Genomic DNA, 17,896 nt, shown 5'->3' with positions numbered 1-17,896 from the left:
AAATTGTTGTTAAAGGAGGTGCAAACATCATCTTGGTTCAGTTGCTGACTCAATGTAAATAAACAGCTTTATATTCCAATGATAAATATGAAGATTAATTGTCTTCCCAGAAATGTATATTGTAGTACATAGTTTATATTCAGTTTTGCAGTGTGATGGAATCATCCTAAATTTACTGATCACAAGATATTGTTTCAGATGAATATTAACATTACTTAGTTTTAGAACTGAAAATTTAAAAAAGAGAGAGATTATCCTACTTTAATTTCCAGAAAAGTTACAGAAATGATGTTTAAAATCTTGAAAGTTGTTGAAAGTACACCCACAGACAGGACAAAGATATTTCCAATTATTCTTGTAGGTTATGATTACTAGTTTCAGTTTGTGACAAGTTCTCCAATTATTTTTAAAATATTTTCTATGGACAATGTTCTGGGTTGGGAACTGTGGCAGGTAGAATCTTGGCCTCAGAGAAGGGTGGTTTCCATTGTTGTTTTGATAGGACTTACTAGTTTTTCTTTGAGTCAATCTTTCAATAAGTGGGTGGTAGTAGTACACTCTCATAGGCCTTCCAAAGACAATATTCCTTTCAATGTTGTTGAGAACATTTGGGTCAGAAAGAATGGATACATATCTATGCTTTAAACATGTGTTATGTTGACAATGCTCAGGTGGAGAGAAATTACTGCCCAATAGGCAAATGATCATCCTATTTATCTCATCAAAATGAACGAACGGGATCCGCCTTTGCAGGAAATGAGAATGTACTATTTTGTCACATGTGAAATTAGAAAAACAATCACTTATTCTCATCTCCATCCTTCCTCTGTAGAACATTGTTTTATCATATAAGGGCTTGTTTTCATGAATTTGTGGTTGTGGGATAGAGAGATAGATAATGCTAAACAATCTTAACCTAGGAAATGTCAGCTTTCTTGGAATAGGTATCTGTAGTGGAAGAGCGTCATCTGTTAATTCTTCATTTGGTGGATCATTTTGAGTCATCTCTGCTTCAGACTGGCTATTTTCTGTTGCTTGTGGACACATATCTTCTTGAGAGATTGATGAGTTTAGCTCCATGCATGATTCATTGGTTTCCACCTGAGAAATTACGTTGGTATTAGCAAGTGGAAGTTCTTTCTCTGTCTCACAGACATTTGGTTGTTCAATTTCAGCATTTTTGAGAGCATTTTCAGCTGTATCACTTCCTTTGTCAGTAGAAGACATGCTAGATACTATTGAGGGAGAGGGAGATAAAGCTTTATTAGAGGAATGTTTCACTTCCTAATAAGACACTATTTTTGTCTCTCAGAAAGAATGTAGATGTGCCATTTCTGTGCTTCTTCATAATTCTAAACATATTAGAGACCTTGCTCCTGACAAAAATTGAATGTCTCTCTGCCCTACAACAGCCATCAACTTTCTTAGTATCAAAAGGTATGACAAGCTGCTAGAAAATAAAAACTATCAACAGCCAAAGTAATAACCAGTGTGACAAGCTGTGCCTATTGACAAATTGGTATGATTGCTATGGAGTTAACTAGCAACTTTCTGATTGGAACTCTTACTCAATCTGATTTTGCTATTCAGATTTTAAAAAAAGTTACTTTCTAAAGACTTTACATTTTTATTTAATACCCATGATTTACTGCAGCTCCTGTCCTTCATTTGGAATGGTTCTTATTCCAGTAGACAGTGGTTGACATAGAGAATCATTAGTAGTCAGAATAGAAAGAGTAAGTGACCATAGATTACTCATACACAAGTGAGAAATCTATATCAGCTTCTCTAGATTTAGGTTCAGTGACCTTCATGGAAGAGGTAGTGGAAAGTTGGCAAAAGTCAGAGTTTGGGGAGGAATTCGTTGGAAAAGTGGCTTCTGTCCATTATACTCATGAGCTCACAGCAGCTGTGGCTAGCTGTATAAAACCTTTACAAGATCAGTAAGCCAATAAAAATTAATCTAGAAGCCTTTACCCCCAGTCCAGAAGTTTTGATTTGTTTTTGATAAAAAAAACAGTGATGGGGAAAAGAAAAATATAAATATTCTGATATCAATTATGTATAAATTTGGGGAATTAGCATGGCTTGCATTTCTTCTCATGTCTACTTTCATGAGCTACTCAAGAATTTATTGATAGGTAAGCTGTACTTTATGAACCATTGACTAATAAAGGAGACCTGAGAAAACTTTATAGCCTGAATTCACCTCCACTAATAAATTCCTTTCCTCTAATCACTCAACAGGCATTTTGTGTATTAATAGACTTGAGTTTGTATTGCATGTTCATCTTTTCCTTCAACTTAAGAATTAATTTAATGTTTATGAGTGTTTGATATTAAGGAAAGAATGAATGTTTTTCCTATCAAAAGCATTTTACATTATTTTGCAATCAGTGAGTGTAATGATATTTAATTTAATATTCTTCTCTAATTAGTGCTATTTTAAGAGCATAAACAATCTATCTATTCATTTTCTACAATATTTAAGCAATTTACAAATTCATTTCTGTTCAATATAATAGTTTGTTATGATTTTACTTCTTCCATGCTAATTTCTTTCTTCTTTTTATTTATTATTCTGTAAGTGTGCATGATAGATATGAATGAATTTGAACAGCAAGCACCTTTACCTACTAAGCTATTTTGCCACTCAGCATCTTATGCTTATGCATTATGTCTTTTCTACTTCCTACTCAGGCATTCTACCTGAAGAGTCCACTCCTAATTCTCTAAACTACTTTTTAAAAAATCTATTCTCCAGAGTTTTCATTTTTTTCCAAATTCCACAGGCATATGTATGGTATTGTGATAAAATTTTTGAGTTTTTGTCCTTTCATATATAGAATTTAAAGAAAAAAATCTCTACCAAAATACATTTACACAAACAACTACAATTATAATTAAGATAAAGTAATAAATAGAACTTATGTTTTAGGAAATGTTTGAAATAATTAAACTTACCAGTTTGATGGCAATAAGACTGGAAGCTTTTTGATAAGAATGAGATCCAGCAACTGGGTGAGAAGTGCAGTTTCGTGGTTATCTATAGATCTTGGATAAATCCTTAAATCAAATTAAAAAATATTTTCAGAAAACCAAAGAAAAGTGAAATTCTACAGCTTCCTTCCATAGGATGATACATGAGCAGATTTGGTTTTGGGAAGGACTTTATTCTTATATTCAAGGGTAACTTTAATAAACATCGCTCCATTTTAACTTCTGAAGTGGTATTTATATAACAATATAAGTGTTAATTGTTCATGTATTGAGAAATATGTCACAGATTGCTGTGGATATCACTCTGTATAAATAAAATGTTGTTTGGCCAGTGGCCAGGCAGGAAGTATAGGCGGGACAAGAGAGAGGAGAATTCTGGGAAATGAAGGTTGGGGCATAGAGAGATACTGCCAGCCACCTCCATGACAAGAAAGAGATAAGGTAATGGTAAGCCACAAGCCATATGTCAAAGTATAGATTAATAGAAATGGGCTAAATACAAGAGTAAGAGCTAGACAATGGTAGACCTGAGCTAATGGCCTAGCAGTTTAAATAATATGAATTTCTATGTGTTTATTTTATAAGTGGGTTGTTGGACAAACAGGGTTTGGTGGCACCTGGAGAGAAGGTCTCCAACTACAACAGATATTTATACTACTATATGACAGTAAGATAATTATCAAGAGAAGATATGTTATATAAAAAGACTGTCTTACACAAAAAAATCACATCAAATATCATGTAACTAAGAAGATAATGATGTTAATGAAAATAAGTATCTTGGGCCCCAATAATTCTTATTCCACCTCAGCTATTCCTCCCAGGGTATCTCCTTTCTTTTTTTGACTCCCTGCTAACTGCAGGCTGAAGATTCACTCTCTTCTAGAAATCCCATAGTCACCAAACTTGGCAGGGACTCAGGCAAGCTACTTGTACTCTACTTCACCATTGAAGACTTCCTAGGATACTACTATATCCACCACTACTGCCTCCCTTATCCCATCTTCCCAACCTACAATCACACTCTTTGGATTCACTATGACATGTAACATGAACACAGGGTCCCTATAATTCTCCATTTACCACCCTCTCAGCCATTTAAGCTAGTTTGTCTTCCATCTTTTGGGATTTTTTTCCTTCACCTGAGATCCACTTTCAGGGTTCTCCTTAGTACCATACTTGGCAGGTACCCAGGTAAACTACCTATGTTAATAGAAAGATTTTCCAGACAAAAATTAAACAGAGAAATCCTATAGTTAAATAACATTATAAACCAAATGGACTTAACAGATATATGCAGAACATTCTATACAAAAATACATAATTTCTTTTTAGCAGTCCCTGGAACTTTATTCAAAACTGATGACATATTAGTTCAAATATGAATTAACAGATATATAACACTTTAAATAGCACCTGGCATTCTACCTTTTCATCAAGAATTAAAACAAAACATCAATAATAACAGAAACATTAGGGAGTACATAAAATCAGGAAAGCTAAAAAAATCAGTACTGAATGAAAACTAGTTCAACAAAAAATTAAGATGAAAATTTAAAACCATTTTAAAAATAGAATGAAAATGAAAACACAACATTCGAAAATTTGTACATCACAATGAAGAAAGTTCTAAGAGGAAAGATCATAGCATGAACTGTCCACATAAAAAACAATTAGATGTCACTTAATAATATAATTAAATGCTTTAAAATAGGAAGAAACACTACTTCCAAAGACTAACTCTTGGGTTTAAAATTATTGATGTAGGCATATGAAGAATATGTAAAAAGAAGAGTTGGTTGTAGACAACTTTCTAAATGTTCTTAATAAATAAAAAACATGGAGCAAGAAATTTAGGTTAAAGCCTGAGAAAAAGATCAGAGGAATAGGATAAAAGACAAGCTAACCTCACCTCACCAACTCTGCAGCTTCCAAAAAGAGCTTCTTCCTGTATACTCACATTTATATGCCTTTTCTATGCTGTTATCTCATTGGCTATCTTACCACAGCTACATCATTTCCTCTTCCTACACAGCTCTGTCACTTTCTGTCTGTCTGTACAGACCTCCAGAGCTCTATGGTTGGTATTAAAGGTATGTGTCACCACACTTGGCTATGTTCTCTAGTGTGGCCTTGAACATACAGAGATCCTGCCTGCTAAGTGATGTAATTAAGGGCTTGTGCTACCACTGCCTGACTTCTTTGTTTACTTATAATGGCTGGTCTTTTTCCTCTGATCCACAGGCAAGCTTTATTTATTAAAGCACAAATAAAATATCACCACATTTCAGCACAAATGAAATATCACCGTATTTCCCTTTTGTCTAATAAAAAGTCATAACTAATATAGGAAAAACTATATACAAAAAGCATGATAGCTATATACAATATATACAAGCAATAAGTAAATAAAAAATGTCTAGTCCATTTGCCTTTGACAAATTCAGAGAAAATATTCCATTATCTATCCTAATTTGTTGAGTCCAAAATATACCTAAATCACTTTCTATCCTAACTTATATTACCAACAGAAAACTATCTTATGATGTCTTTCTAACTTATACACTTAACACCTCTTAGTGAGGTTCTCTTTTGAATTTCTTAACAAGGAAAACTATAAATCTAACTGTCTAAGAGATCTGAAAAGGAAAATAATATTACCTAGTAAAACAGGAAGTGCAAACAAGTGACTTACAAAAAATGAGTTATGACAGAAACAGCCAGCTTCCTGGACAGTCACCTGAAGTTTCTCTGCACATTGGGGCATCATCTTCAGCCTAAAGGCCTGCAGGCTTAGCATATCTGACAGACTCATTTGTGAAGCAGGGTATACACAAGGCCTACAGCTTGATCTCACATTCAGTGTGAAAATTCCATGTACCAAATAAACTTGAATTTCACCAGTGTTCTGTCATGATTCAGAATTTTAAATCCTAGAGATTGCTGGTGTTCTTGAAATTCAACTTTCCATTCATCTTGGCTTGTGGGTTGCTTCATATAATTTATTAAATGCCAGTCTACTATTGAGAGGTTAGACTTCCAGCCTAGTTATTCCTTTAAGAATAACTGTTTCAGCAACTGTTCCAATGCACATCAGAAGCCATTCATCCACTGCCTGTTCAGCTGCCCTCAAAGAAAGGAGCAATGCTGTGATGGTATTGTGTTCCCCAAAATATTGTGTGTTCCCGAAATAAACTTATCTGGGATCAGAGAGCAGGACAGCCACAATATTAAACATGAGGATAGACAGTGGTAGCACACGCCTTTAATCCTAGCATTTCAGAGACAGAAATATCTCTGTTACTAAAACATTTTAAAGGCCATATTCTGTAGATTTCTGAAGGATTTGAAGATGACCTGTCTATCTAAAATATATCTCAGCTTGACCTAGAAAATATACCTAATGTGACTACAAGTTCAATTGTAATGACTAACTGCTTTCATTTATTTGTATCTTAGCAGTTGGGAATAATAACATTCAAAGATTAGCAAATTGTATTATATTGCTAGAGGACCGGTATAGGTACAATATCCTGAACAAGATTAGAATTATATATACAGTATTTTCTAATAAAATCAATCTCAAATTTGTATCAATATACATAATTTGTATACAATATACAAAAATCCAATTCTATGAAAAATATTTCAAACTAGTAGTTGCCTTTTAAAAGTAGATTCAATAATATACCTTTTAATCAATATCAAGTATATATCCTCTCTTTTTTCTTTTCAAGTAGATTCAATAATCTACCTTTTATTCTATTATTTCTATATGTTTTTCAGAGTAGATTCAATAATCTGCCTCTTATCTATATCCTTTTTATCTTCTTTTCTTTTTTTTAAACAAGAACCTTAAATCTAATCTCCTTTTTTAGCCTCTTTCCTGACCATTAACAATAACCATTTGTAACCAGCCATCCTAAACATTGCCAGTTATCCCAAACCCAAAACACACAGAAAGACTAAAAAACACCCATCCCACCCCACCTCTTGGGAATGTGGACATTGTGTTCTGAAAATTGCCTCCTGGATTTATGGACAAAGGCATCTTTAGGGGATTCTGAAAAGAAAAATTTGGGGTTAATTTTCAAGTCCTAGGAGAAGTTGCTGTATCATTTGTTGACTAGTCTCTGAATAATGCAAAAGAGCAGGGATTATCTGAAGTCCTTGCTCAAATAATCTGTGAGGCTGGATCATCAAATCTAGCCATCTCAAAATTGTCCTCAGCAGTTCATTGTCCAAAGGTGGTTTTTGAATGATGTGTGTCAGCTTAGTGCTATTATTATTTTTCTTGTGGAATCGTCATTGTAGGGCCCCATCATTTTTCTGGAGACTTCAAATTCGCTTATAGGCCTGTTCATGGTTCCCTGCAGAAAACTGATACAGACTCCAACACAAAACATGTATATACAGCTAAATGAAGACTTTTTTTTGTAGAATTGGTTGGTACTCTCTTAGACTATTAACATAATAACAAAGGTTTCATATATATATATATGAAATCATATAAAATTCATACCTTAAGAAAAGTTTAAAGAATCAAAATGAAACCAAAGAATTGAGATTAGTGTGTAGCTGGAGTTTTTCTCTCCATCTCCCACAGTCCCACAACCCATGTATAAAATAATCACTCAGACGCTTATATTACAAACTGTATGGCCATGGCAGGCTTCTTGTTATTTACTTCTTCTATCTTAAATCAACCAATCTCTATTAATCTATATTTTGCTACATGGCTTGTGGCTTACAGGTACCTTACATCTCCCTTGTCATGGTGGTGGCTGGCCATGTCCCCCTCCTCAGCCCTCCACTTTCCCCAATTCTCTTCTCTGCTTGTCCCACCTATACTTCCTGCCTGGCTACTGGCAATCAGTGTTTTTTTATTAACCAATAAGAGCAGCACATTTATTTAAACCTGGTAGACATGGGAATGGAGGGGAGGGGCTGGGGAGAAGGTGGGGGTGGGTGCGGGAGGGGGGAGGACAGGGGAACCCATGGCTGATGTATAAAATTAAAACACATAATAATAATAATAATAATAATAATAATAATAATAATAATAATGTTAGGAAAAGAAATGGAGTTGTAAGTATTCATTTTGAATAAATAGTCCAGACCTGGAAGACAAAAAAAAAAAAAAAAGAGCAGCACATTTGACATACAGAATATCCCACAGCATTAGTGGCAATGAAATAGTACCTTAATTTTGTTTTTCTTCTGTCCTGTATCAAATGGCTCTTTCTTCTAACATGATACAGAGATTTTGCATTTTCCTTTTAACAAACATGCTTGGTTTAGAGAAGGAGAGAGCCATTCTCCAATTCCAAAGTCAATTTATTTTTTGTGTGATCTGGGACTACATAAAGACAATTTCTGTTAAGTGTCTACAGAGAAGAGGAGAACCAAACATTTAAGACTTATGAAATCTTATATGTGATATACTAATAAGCCAATTTACTTTTTTAGTTGTGACACTTTTTTTCTGAATGATTTGTCCTTTTTCTTCAGATGTCTCATTTGTCCAGTATTCTGCAGATTCCTTAGCCTTCCTTCTCCTGAAAGACAAATACACAAACTCTTCCCCAGCCTAACTTTTGGAGGTTCCCTTTTGGCGAGTTATATCTGATTAAAAGAAAAGCATTTGTTAGTGGTATAAGTTAGTTTAAATTGGATAGTCATGCTGGTCAATAACTATCCCTCTTCTAATTAAGAAGTTTCTCTTGTTCAAATTGAACCTTTATCAATTTTGATATCATGTGGAAACAAAAGCAAAACTCCCATTTCCAAAGTAACACATATTTTGGTTTCCATTCTGAGGTCAGCACATCCTTAGAGTGTACAAGGTGATTTAATTCTGTAGTTTCTTTCTATAATCAAATTTCTCTCCACAGCTATTGTTCCTTTCACATCAGCATTGAGAAAATTCAAAGTTAATAGAGCATTATGCAGTCTATTTCTGGGTTTTTTGTTGTTGTTGTTATTCCTTTCTGTTTATTTAGCATATCTTTTTGAGATCATTTGATCTTTCTATGACTGCTTATCCTGTAGGATTATGTGGTATACCTGTATTATGCTTTATATTGTAAAAAGCAAAAAACTGTTCCATTTTACCAGAGACAGATGCCAGAGCATTGTCAGTTTTAATTTGTGTAGGTGTACCCATGATGGCCATAACTTCTAGCAAATGTGTGATTACAGAATCAGCCTTTTCAGAACTCAGAGCAGTTGCCAAATGAAATCCTAAATAAGTATCAATGGTGTTTTATACATGTTTCAATTTTCCAAATTCTGCAAGTGAATCATATCCATCTGCAAAATTTTATTCCTCTGAGTACACTTTAGGTTACATCCTGCTGGTAATAGAGTCTGATAGTAAAAAGAACAAGTAGGAAATTTCCTTGTTTCTTTTTGCCAGGATATGGAAAAATCCTTTTTTAAAACTTTACTATTAACATGATTTTTAATGTAATTTTGAGGCCTCCAGGACATTTCCTATAAATAATTTATCAATCTCATCATTACCTTGTGATAGAGGGCCTGGCAGACTCATATTGTATTAGATGTGAGTTATGTATAAAGGATGCTTCCTATTTCTGATTATATTTATAACTAAATAAATAACAAAGTTAATTCTGACTCATTAGAGATAAATTCTGCAGTTCTAATATGTAATACCACACTTTCAGTATACTGAGAGTCAGTAACTGTGTTGAGGGGTTGAAAAAAATCCACTAATACCCTCAGAATAGCACACAATTCCAATATTTGAACTGAATTATAAGGACTTTGAACCACTTTACTTAAATTTTCTGATTTGTAATCTGCCATTCCTTGTTTGTTGCATTTGTATAAAATGTATGGGCTCCAGATATGGTTGTTTCCTTAACAATTCAAGGCAGAATCCAATGAGCTCTCTTTGTAAGTTGAATTCTATCACTTTTAGTATATTTTCTATTCATGTCTTCCCCAAAATTACTCCAAACTCTTTGCCAAGGTTCCCTTTCTGCCCATATCTTGTCAATTTCATCCTTAGTTAAAGGTACTACAATTTCTTCTGGGCCTATTCCTGCTAATTGCCAAAGTCTCAATTTTCCTTTTTAAATCAAGTCAGAGATCTTTTCCATAAAAGTTTTTTTTTCACTCTGTTTATTTGGTAAAAATATCCATTCCAATATAATATCTTCCCTCTGCACTACAATTCCTGTAGGAGAATGCTTAGAAGGTAAAATAACCAAAATGTAATCAAACTTTGGATCTATAAGATAAACATGTCCTTCTTGTACTTTCTTTTCCACCAAGGACAATTCTCTCTCAGCTTCAGCTGACAATTATCTTGAACTGTTTAAGTCCTTGTCACCTTCTAAGGTTTTGAACAAATTACTCAGTTTATCATTTTATATCCTAAGTAATTAATAGAATCTCTCCTTTGTATCTTTTCAGGAGCAATTTGTAATTCTCAACAAGGTAAAATTTAATTGACTTTTTCAAACATTCTTTCTAAGTTATCTGCATTTGAATCAACTGGTAAAATATCATCCATGTAATGATAAATTATATATTTAGGAAATTGTTTACATATTACTTCCAATGGCTGTTATACAAAATACTGGTACAGGGTTGGGCTATGTAACATTCCCTGTGGGAGAACACTCTATTTATGTCTCTTGACCAGCTGAGATGGCTAAATTATTTGCTCTTCACAGTTTATTGTAGAATTTGTATTTTAAGGGGTTATTTTAATATTAAGTATCCTCTCCCTTATCTTATTTTCATTCTCTTTTTATGGATTTACTTATATTTTACTGACACAGTGTTCTGCCTGCATATATGCCTGCAGGTCAGAAGAAGGTACCAGATCTCATTATAGATGGTTGTGTGCCACCAAGTGATTGCTGGGAATTATACTCAAGACTTCTGGAAGAGCAGCCAGTGCTCTTAACCACTGAGCAATCTTTCCAGGCTAGCTTATCTTATTTTATAATAACTTAGACAATCAATGTTGGCTTAGTTGAAAACTACATTCTGCCATTACAATTCTCCTATTTTGTATGCTGATATTTTTATTTGGTGTTCCCAAATAACTTACATTTTTTACAGATTTATTTTGAATATATATATATATATATATATATATATATATATATATATATATATAAAATTATATATCTTGACATATTTCAGTAAAATAATTTATAGTATAAATTATAATATGTATATATATATATATTTCATTTTCAATAAAATGTTGAACTTTTATGCTTGACAAAGAAAAATGTTGTGTTCCATTTCTTACAATATAATATGTAACATGTAATAGTAATACATACTTGTGATCTCTGAACTTGGAAGGCTATGGCAAGAGGATAAAGATAACTCCAGATTCAAGGTCAGCCTCATCTACATAGTGAATATCAAGCTGGCCAGTGATACAGAGTGAGATCTCTCTCTCTCTCTCTCTCTCTCTCTCTCTCTTTCTGTCTCACTCACACACACACACATACACACAAGAATAATATTCAAAATGATTTAAATAAAATGTGTGAATTGATAATTAGTTTTCTAAGATACATTTCACATTGCTTCTTTAAATGGTTATTTTATAATAGTAATAAAAACATAAAAATTAATATAAATTCTGATTTATATTTTTACTCAGAAGTCCTACTTAGTTTTGTAAGACATATGTGGAACTTGAAATGTAGTCAAACTTTATTGCTTATAGATAACACTATTAATATTATGAAAGACCCCCAAAACTCACAAGAAACTGTTAAAAATAATTGAACTCAATAAAATTATGAAATATAAAATCAAAGTACAGAAATATATAATATTGCTACATGGTAAAACATAAAAACTGAAAAGCAAGAAAAAAATATCCTATGTGAGATGGCTTTAAAATATATAAAATTTAAAATGTTTAAATACAAGCATATATATAATCCTAGTACTCAGAAGGTAGAGCAAGGAGAATCAGGAGTAAATGTCTAGCCATGGCTAGACAGTGAACTAGAGGACAATGGGGCTAAATAATATGTCATTTAATACATGTGTGCATGCATACACACACACACACATCCTATATATATGTATATATACATGGAAATAAATACATGTGGAAAAATAAGCAAAGAGTTGAAATATTTCTGTTATGAAAATCAGAGAACAATTATAAAAGGCATTGGATAAAAACACAAAATAAAGCAGAAAGACCTCCCAGTTTCATAGTTTGGAGAAGCATTTTTTTTTTTTTTTGGTTTTATGAGACAGGGTTTCTGTGTAGCTTTGCACCTCTTCCTGGAACTCACTCTGTAGCCCAGGGTGGCCTCAAACTCACAGAGATCCTCCTGGCTCTGCCTCCCCAGTACTCGGATTAAAGGCGTGCACCACCACGGCTTGGAGAAAAATAATATTAAGAAAATGTCCCCATTATTCCCCCCCAAATATATATATAATTTTTCATGAAAATGTCATATATCCTATACAGATCTAGAGTATGCTATTTGAACACCAAATTAAATTTTCAAGGAAATACTGAATAGACAAAGCTATTATGAACAAAAGAAACAACACAATAGACATCCACCTCATTACTTGATTTCAACATATACTTCAAAGAAGGACTATCAAAACATCATATACTTGATGCAAATATAGACAGAAAGTATGGATTATCTTGATTTTCAATTTTATCAGATATGGAATCATCTAACAGTCATACCTTTGGGCAGCTCTGTGAGGGAATTTCCAGGAAGCATTTAATAATGAGTGCAGACCCTGACCCTAAGTGGGGAGAAATTCTGTTGGTAAGGCCAGCCATAAAGCAGTCCAAGAAAAGATATGGTGCTTTTTGTTAGTTTGCTTTTTCTTTCTACTGATGAGTACAGCAAATGGTCGTCCCCGACCTGCCAGTTCCTGTATAACCATTCAGAGCCTTAAAATTAATTATAAAAGCTTGATCATCAGCTCAGGCATTTTATTAACTAACTCTTGCACTTAAATTAACCTACTATTCTTATCTACATTTAGGCACTTGGCTTGGTACCTTTTCTTAGTACCACATTCTCATCTTACTTCCTCTGCATCTGGCTGGTGTCTCCTGACTCTACCCTTCTCCTTTCCAGTATTCTCAGTTTAGCTTTCCTTCCTAACTTCCTGCACAGCTACTGGCCTGCCTGCTTTCTATTAACTAATGAGACTAATACATATTCTTAGAATAAAAAGCGATTCTTGCATAGCAGTTGAGTGTTTATATCCTACTGTTACTACTCTTATCATTATCCTCTACTATGGTCAGAATCCAGTTTTTTGTCCTTCCAATAAGAACTAAAGACTAATGACTGTCAAGGAATCTTTTGGCCTTCAAGGACAAACTGGTAGTGATGAGGTATCAAGCTTTGTAGACTTAGCAGATTCTTAGTCTCTCAAGTGTATAGAGAGTTGGATATCTAGACCGTATCATGAGAAAATCCTGATGAATGGATCATGGAACGTGAGTGGTTCTAATGAATTTGAATTTCTCTGGTGTGCTTGGTGGTTTCTGTAGCTGGCTCTGCAATTCTACAAAAAAATAATGTAAAGAACTTCCTTTATAAATGTTTCCTAGTAGTACAAGACACATTAATAACCCATACTGTGGACCATGTAGAGAACTATGCAATCAATGCATTTGATACTCTTTATTTACTGCCTATGAAGATCAAGGATCTCTGTGAATATAAATATAAAAATCTTAGACATTCCTGGAAAAGAAAGACATATAAAGATGCTGGCTTATTCCTCATAGTATCCCTGGATTAAGTATCAAAGAAAAGGACTAAACTCAGAGATGAAAATTTTCATCTCCAGCTTTGGATAAATAAATCAAATACTTAGTTTCCTTATCCAAAGCTAATATGTAAACTTCTGCTCCCACCTTTTGATTTGCTGACCTACATTGCATGTTTAAGTCCTGTTTTAATTTAGTTTCAGGGCTGTGATAAAATGCCTTGACAAAAACCAACCTAGGGGCAAAGGAGTTTTATTTCCACACTCTGGTTCATTATAATTAATCTACCACAGATATTTACACAAGACAGTCCAATGAAGAAAATCCCTCACCAAAACACTTCATAGGTGATTCTAGATTGTTTGCCATTGATAAAGCTAACCATTATATGCCCTATCTGCTAAATATGTATTTAATTAATGTGAAGACATGGATATAGTTGGAGCCACTAAACTTTCACATTGCAATGTAATAATTTTGTCGAAAGTAGTCTCCTAGATTCAGTGCTAGACATACCACTGTTTCTAATGTATTGAATACTGTTCTCTTGGACCTTGCCAGAGGGAATTATCTGTATAACTGACAGATGACTATTTCTGAAGGAGATGCTAAGTATGACATATCTATGTACACTTCAAAGAAAACTTTCAATATCCAACTTTTCCTGTAGACTATAACCAGATGTGTGTCATGTCTCAGCAGTCTTTTAGACATGAGATTCACAGTGGGAACCATGAGGTTATTTGCTACCCTACTTAGGAAATTCATGAATTTTCTCATTCATGCATGCAGAGATCCCAGGAAAATATGTGTGAATAGATTTTAAGAGTGTGGTATATGTGTGGAAGGAAGATAAAACCAGATCAAGCTGAATACTTTTAAATAGAACCATTGAATGCAGGATAAAAGCAAAAAAAAAGGGGGGGGACAGGGAAAGAAAAAACAGAAGCCTTTGGCTTAGAGTTTTGCTTCCTTTTCCTGCTGATAAAGTCACAGAGCCAGGCAATTTCAAACACAACTAATTTGGAAAATTGCCTGTAGAGATAATGTGCTTCTTCCTAAAACTATCTGTGCTTATTTAGAGCTAAAGTAACATGGAACATCAAATTTTAACACTCCTCTCAGATTCCTAAATTATCTGTATCTATCTTGACACAAAAAGACACTACCTGTAATTTTGTCACTTTTTTCTCCCCCAATAATTTACACTGCACCCTCAACAATTGTCTGCAAAAGTAAACAGATCTTTTAATTTTGTTGTAGACTACACTCTTTGAGAAATGTTTGTTTTTAAGGCTTCTTAGCTATCTTTGGAAATGTAACTTGAAAACTATCCAAATTCTATATATATTGAACACTCCAAAGGGAGGCTCTCTTGTGAGAAGTTCATACCCAAATGAGTATATCTCATTTTTCCTAACACTTAACTTTCTTATCTCATATGCATAAAATCTACATTGCAATTTTATACTAAACTCCATCCTTTCTTCATACTGGTTTTTCCTAGAATACTTTTTTTGTACCAAAGCCAATATTTCAAGGTATTCCTCTTTTGGGAATGCTAACATATCAGGCTATAAGGCAGTAGTGTCGAACAATGATTCCAGTACTGCCACCTTTGACATATTAAACAGAGATTGTAGATTTGATATTGCACTTCTTAGAAATAAAAAAGAAAGTGCCATGAGTTTATTAGAATTACTGGATGAGCCATGGGTAAAAATCTTGCCAACAGTGAATGATATGAAGCTGGTTTAGTGTTGATTAAGGGATTTATGGCTCAAAGGAATTGAAATACTAGAGTTGGTTCACCATGTTAAACCAATTCACTCAAATGAGGGACCAAGAAGAAGCTATACGAAACCAATTTGTGAAAAGTGCAGAAGTATATTTAAGAGCTTTGTCGTCACTCTTTTCTGTGTGCCAGATTTTACAGTGAGAGCCACAGCTTCTAAATGGCACCAAAATTGGATCCCGGAGTAGCAGAAGCCAAGTGGCAACCCTGAGTTGCCAAAGACATGGGAATCTTACATATTGTAATGAACATAATAGGACAAGAAAGGATTCCAATAGTCTTGTTCATGTAGATGATGATAAGATATAAAAAAATAAAAATTGAGAAACTAAGTTCTTGCTTGATATCTATGAGCAGAAACATTACAGAACAAATGAGTGAAAGCCTAATTTGATTCATCCTAACAGAAATTCTCAACCAATTCCATAACCTATGTAAAGAACCAGAACCCCTTGAATAAATGGGAAACCAGGTTCCCTTGAGGAAAAACTTTTCTACAATATTACAAAGTTTCCTTGTTATCTTTATACTCATCTTCCAATATTTCCAGGATAACTCCATTGGGAAAAATGAAATAATCATATGATAATTGGGTCAAGGAAGAAATAAAAAATTAAAACCCCATAGAATTAAGCAAAATTGAAAACACAAATACAACATAACAAAATCTACAGGACACACTGAAGGCAGTCAACAGAGAAAAGTTTATAGCACTCAATGCCTAAATCAAAAGACAATGAAGAGATCACAAATTAATTACTTACTAAAATACTTGAAGGCCTTGGAAAAATAAGAACAAATAATAACACTAATTAAACTGGAAGAGATAATCAAAATCAGGGCCAAAATTAATAAAATAGAAATGAAAATAGAACAGAAAAATGACAATTGAACTTGATTTTTTAAATTTATTAATAAATATTTATTCAATTAACCAAAACAAAGTGAATGAAGACCTAAATTAATAAGATTAGAAATGAAAACAGAGATATTAAAATATACACTGAGGAAATTCAGAGAATCAAGAGGGCATAAATAAATGTTTTATGTATTGATCCCCTGCTTAAGTGTAGGCCATTCCAGCCAGAAGAACAGGTAGTCTGCACATAAAAATTTCCCTACCCCTTTCATTTCCACAGACACAGTCTACTACTGTTGCTCTACTGCCCACCCCCTCTTGCTGTGCCTGTGCACCCAACTCAGACAGATATCCCCTGCTCAAGTGCAGGCCATATCATCCAGAAGAACAAGTAGGCAAACTCACTCAAAGACTCCCTGCTAAAGCAAAGGCTATTTTTTGCCACCAGACCACAAGATAGGACACATGCTCACAGACCTCCTCAGTTCCCTTGGTACCACCTCCAGTACATACTATATCCTATCCTTCTCCTCTCCTCATGGCCATGTTCCAGAGCCCAAAGTCAGAGACCCCCTCCTCAAATAAAGGCTATCAGAACTCCAGGACCTCTCCCTCTCCCACTCCTCTAGCCCCAATTCCCCCTTCCTTCTTTAAAGCCTTGTCCCAGACCCCACTCAGGCAAAGAACTTGCTGGACCAGAGGCATGACTGCTGTCAGAACTCCAGGTAAGACACCTGCCTATGCACTTCTTCCACTCTCTCATTGCCTCCCCACACTGCACCAATTCTCACTTTCTTCCTTCTGACCATGTCCCAGCACCTAATTCAGGTGAAGGCCTCCTCCTTAACACAAGGCCACAATTCTCAGAAGTCTAGCCTTCAACTTGGTCAGAGAACCCCTGATCAACCACAGACAACACAGGCCAGAACAAGAGAGAGGAAACAGAAACTGAGAAACAAAACATCTATCCAACAAAGAAATTCAGAATTAGGCAACTAGACCTATAATCACCTTGACCCCAGATGCCCCCAAACCAGAATAAGATTACAATCAACAACAGCCAGGCCAATATGTCACCATCAGAGCCTAGCTATTCTACTACAGCAAGCCCTAAATATTCCAACATAAATGATACATACACACAAAAACACCTTAAAGCTAACTTTATAAAGACGATAGAGATCCTTAAAAGAGAAAAGAATAAATCCCATAAGGAAATCATGGAAAAGACAATTTAAAAAAAAGAGGAAATGAATAAATCCCTTAAAGAAAACCAACAAAAAACAGAAGCCACAAATAAAACTGTTCAAGAACTGAAATTTTAAATAGAAGCAATAAAGAAAGCACAAAGTGAAGGAATTCTAGAAAGGGAAAATCAATGTAAGTGAACAGGAAATACAGATGCAAGAATGACCAACAGAATACAAGAGATGGAAGAAAGAAACTCAGGTATTGAAGATACAATAGAAGA

The 17,896-nt window shown here is 34.2% G+C and overlaps 1 protein-coding gene across 1 annotated transcript; it reads right to left on the bottom strand.

Moving 5' to 3' along the window:
• Window positions 1–261: 261 nt before the first annotated feature.
• Cpxcr1 (CPX chromosome region candidate 1) lies at window positions 262–1,227 on the bottom strand. Its single transcript, XM_036174143.1, has one exon. The coding sequence runs from the start codon at window positions 1,225–1,227 to the stop codon at window positions 262–264; it is 966 nt and encodes a 321-aa protein (XP_036030036.1).
• Window positions 1,228–17,896: the final 16,669 nt, after the last annotated feature.

This window comes from Onychomys torridus, chromosome X (assembly GCF_903995425.1).
Source record: "Onychomys torridus chromosome X, mOncTor1.1, whole genome shotgun sequence".
NCBI classification, from domain to species: domain Eukaryota; kingdom Metazoa; phylum Chordata; class Mammalia; order Rodentia; family Cricetidae; genus Onychomys; species Onychomys torridus.
This window is presented reverse-complemented; position numbering and strand designations above follow the sequence as displayed.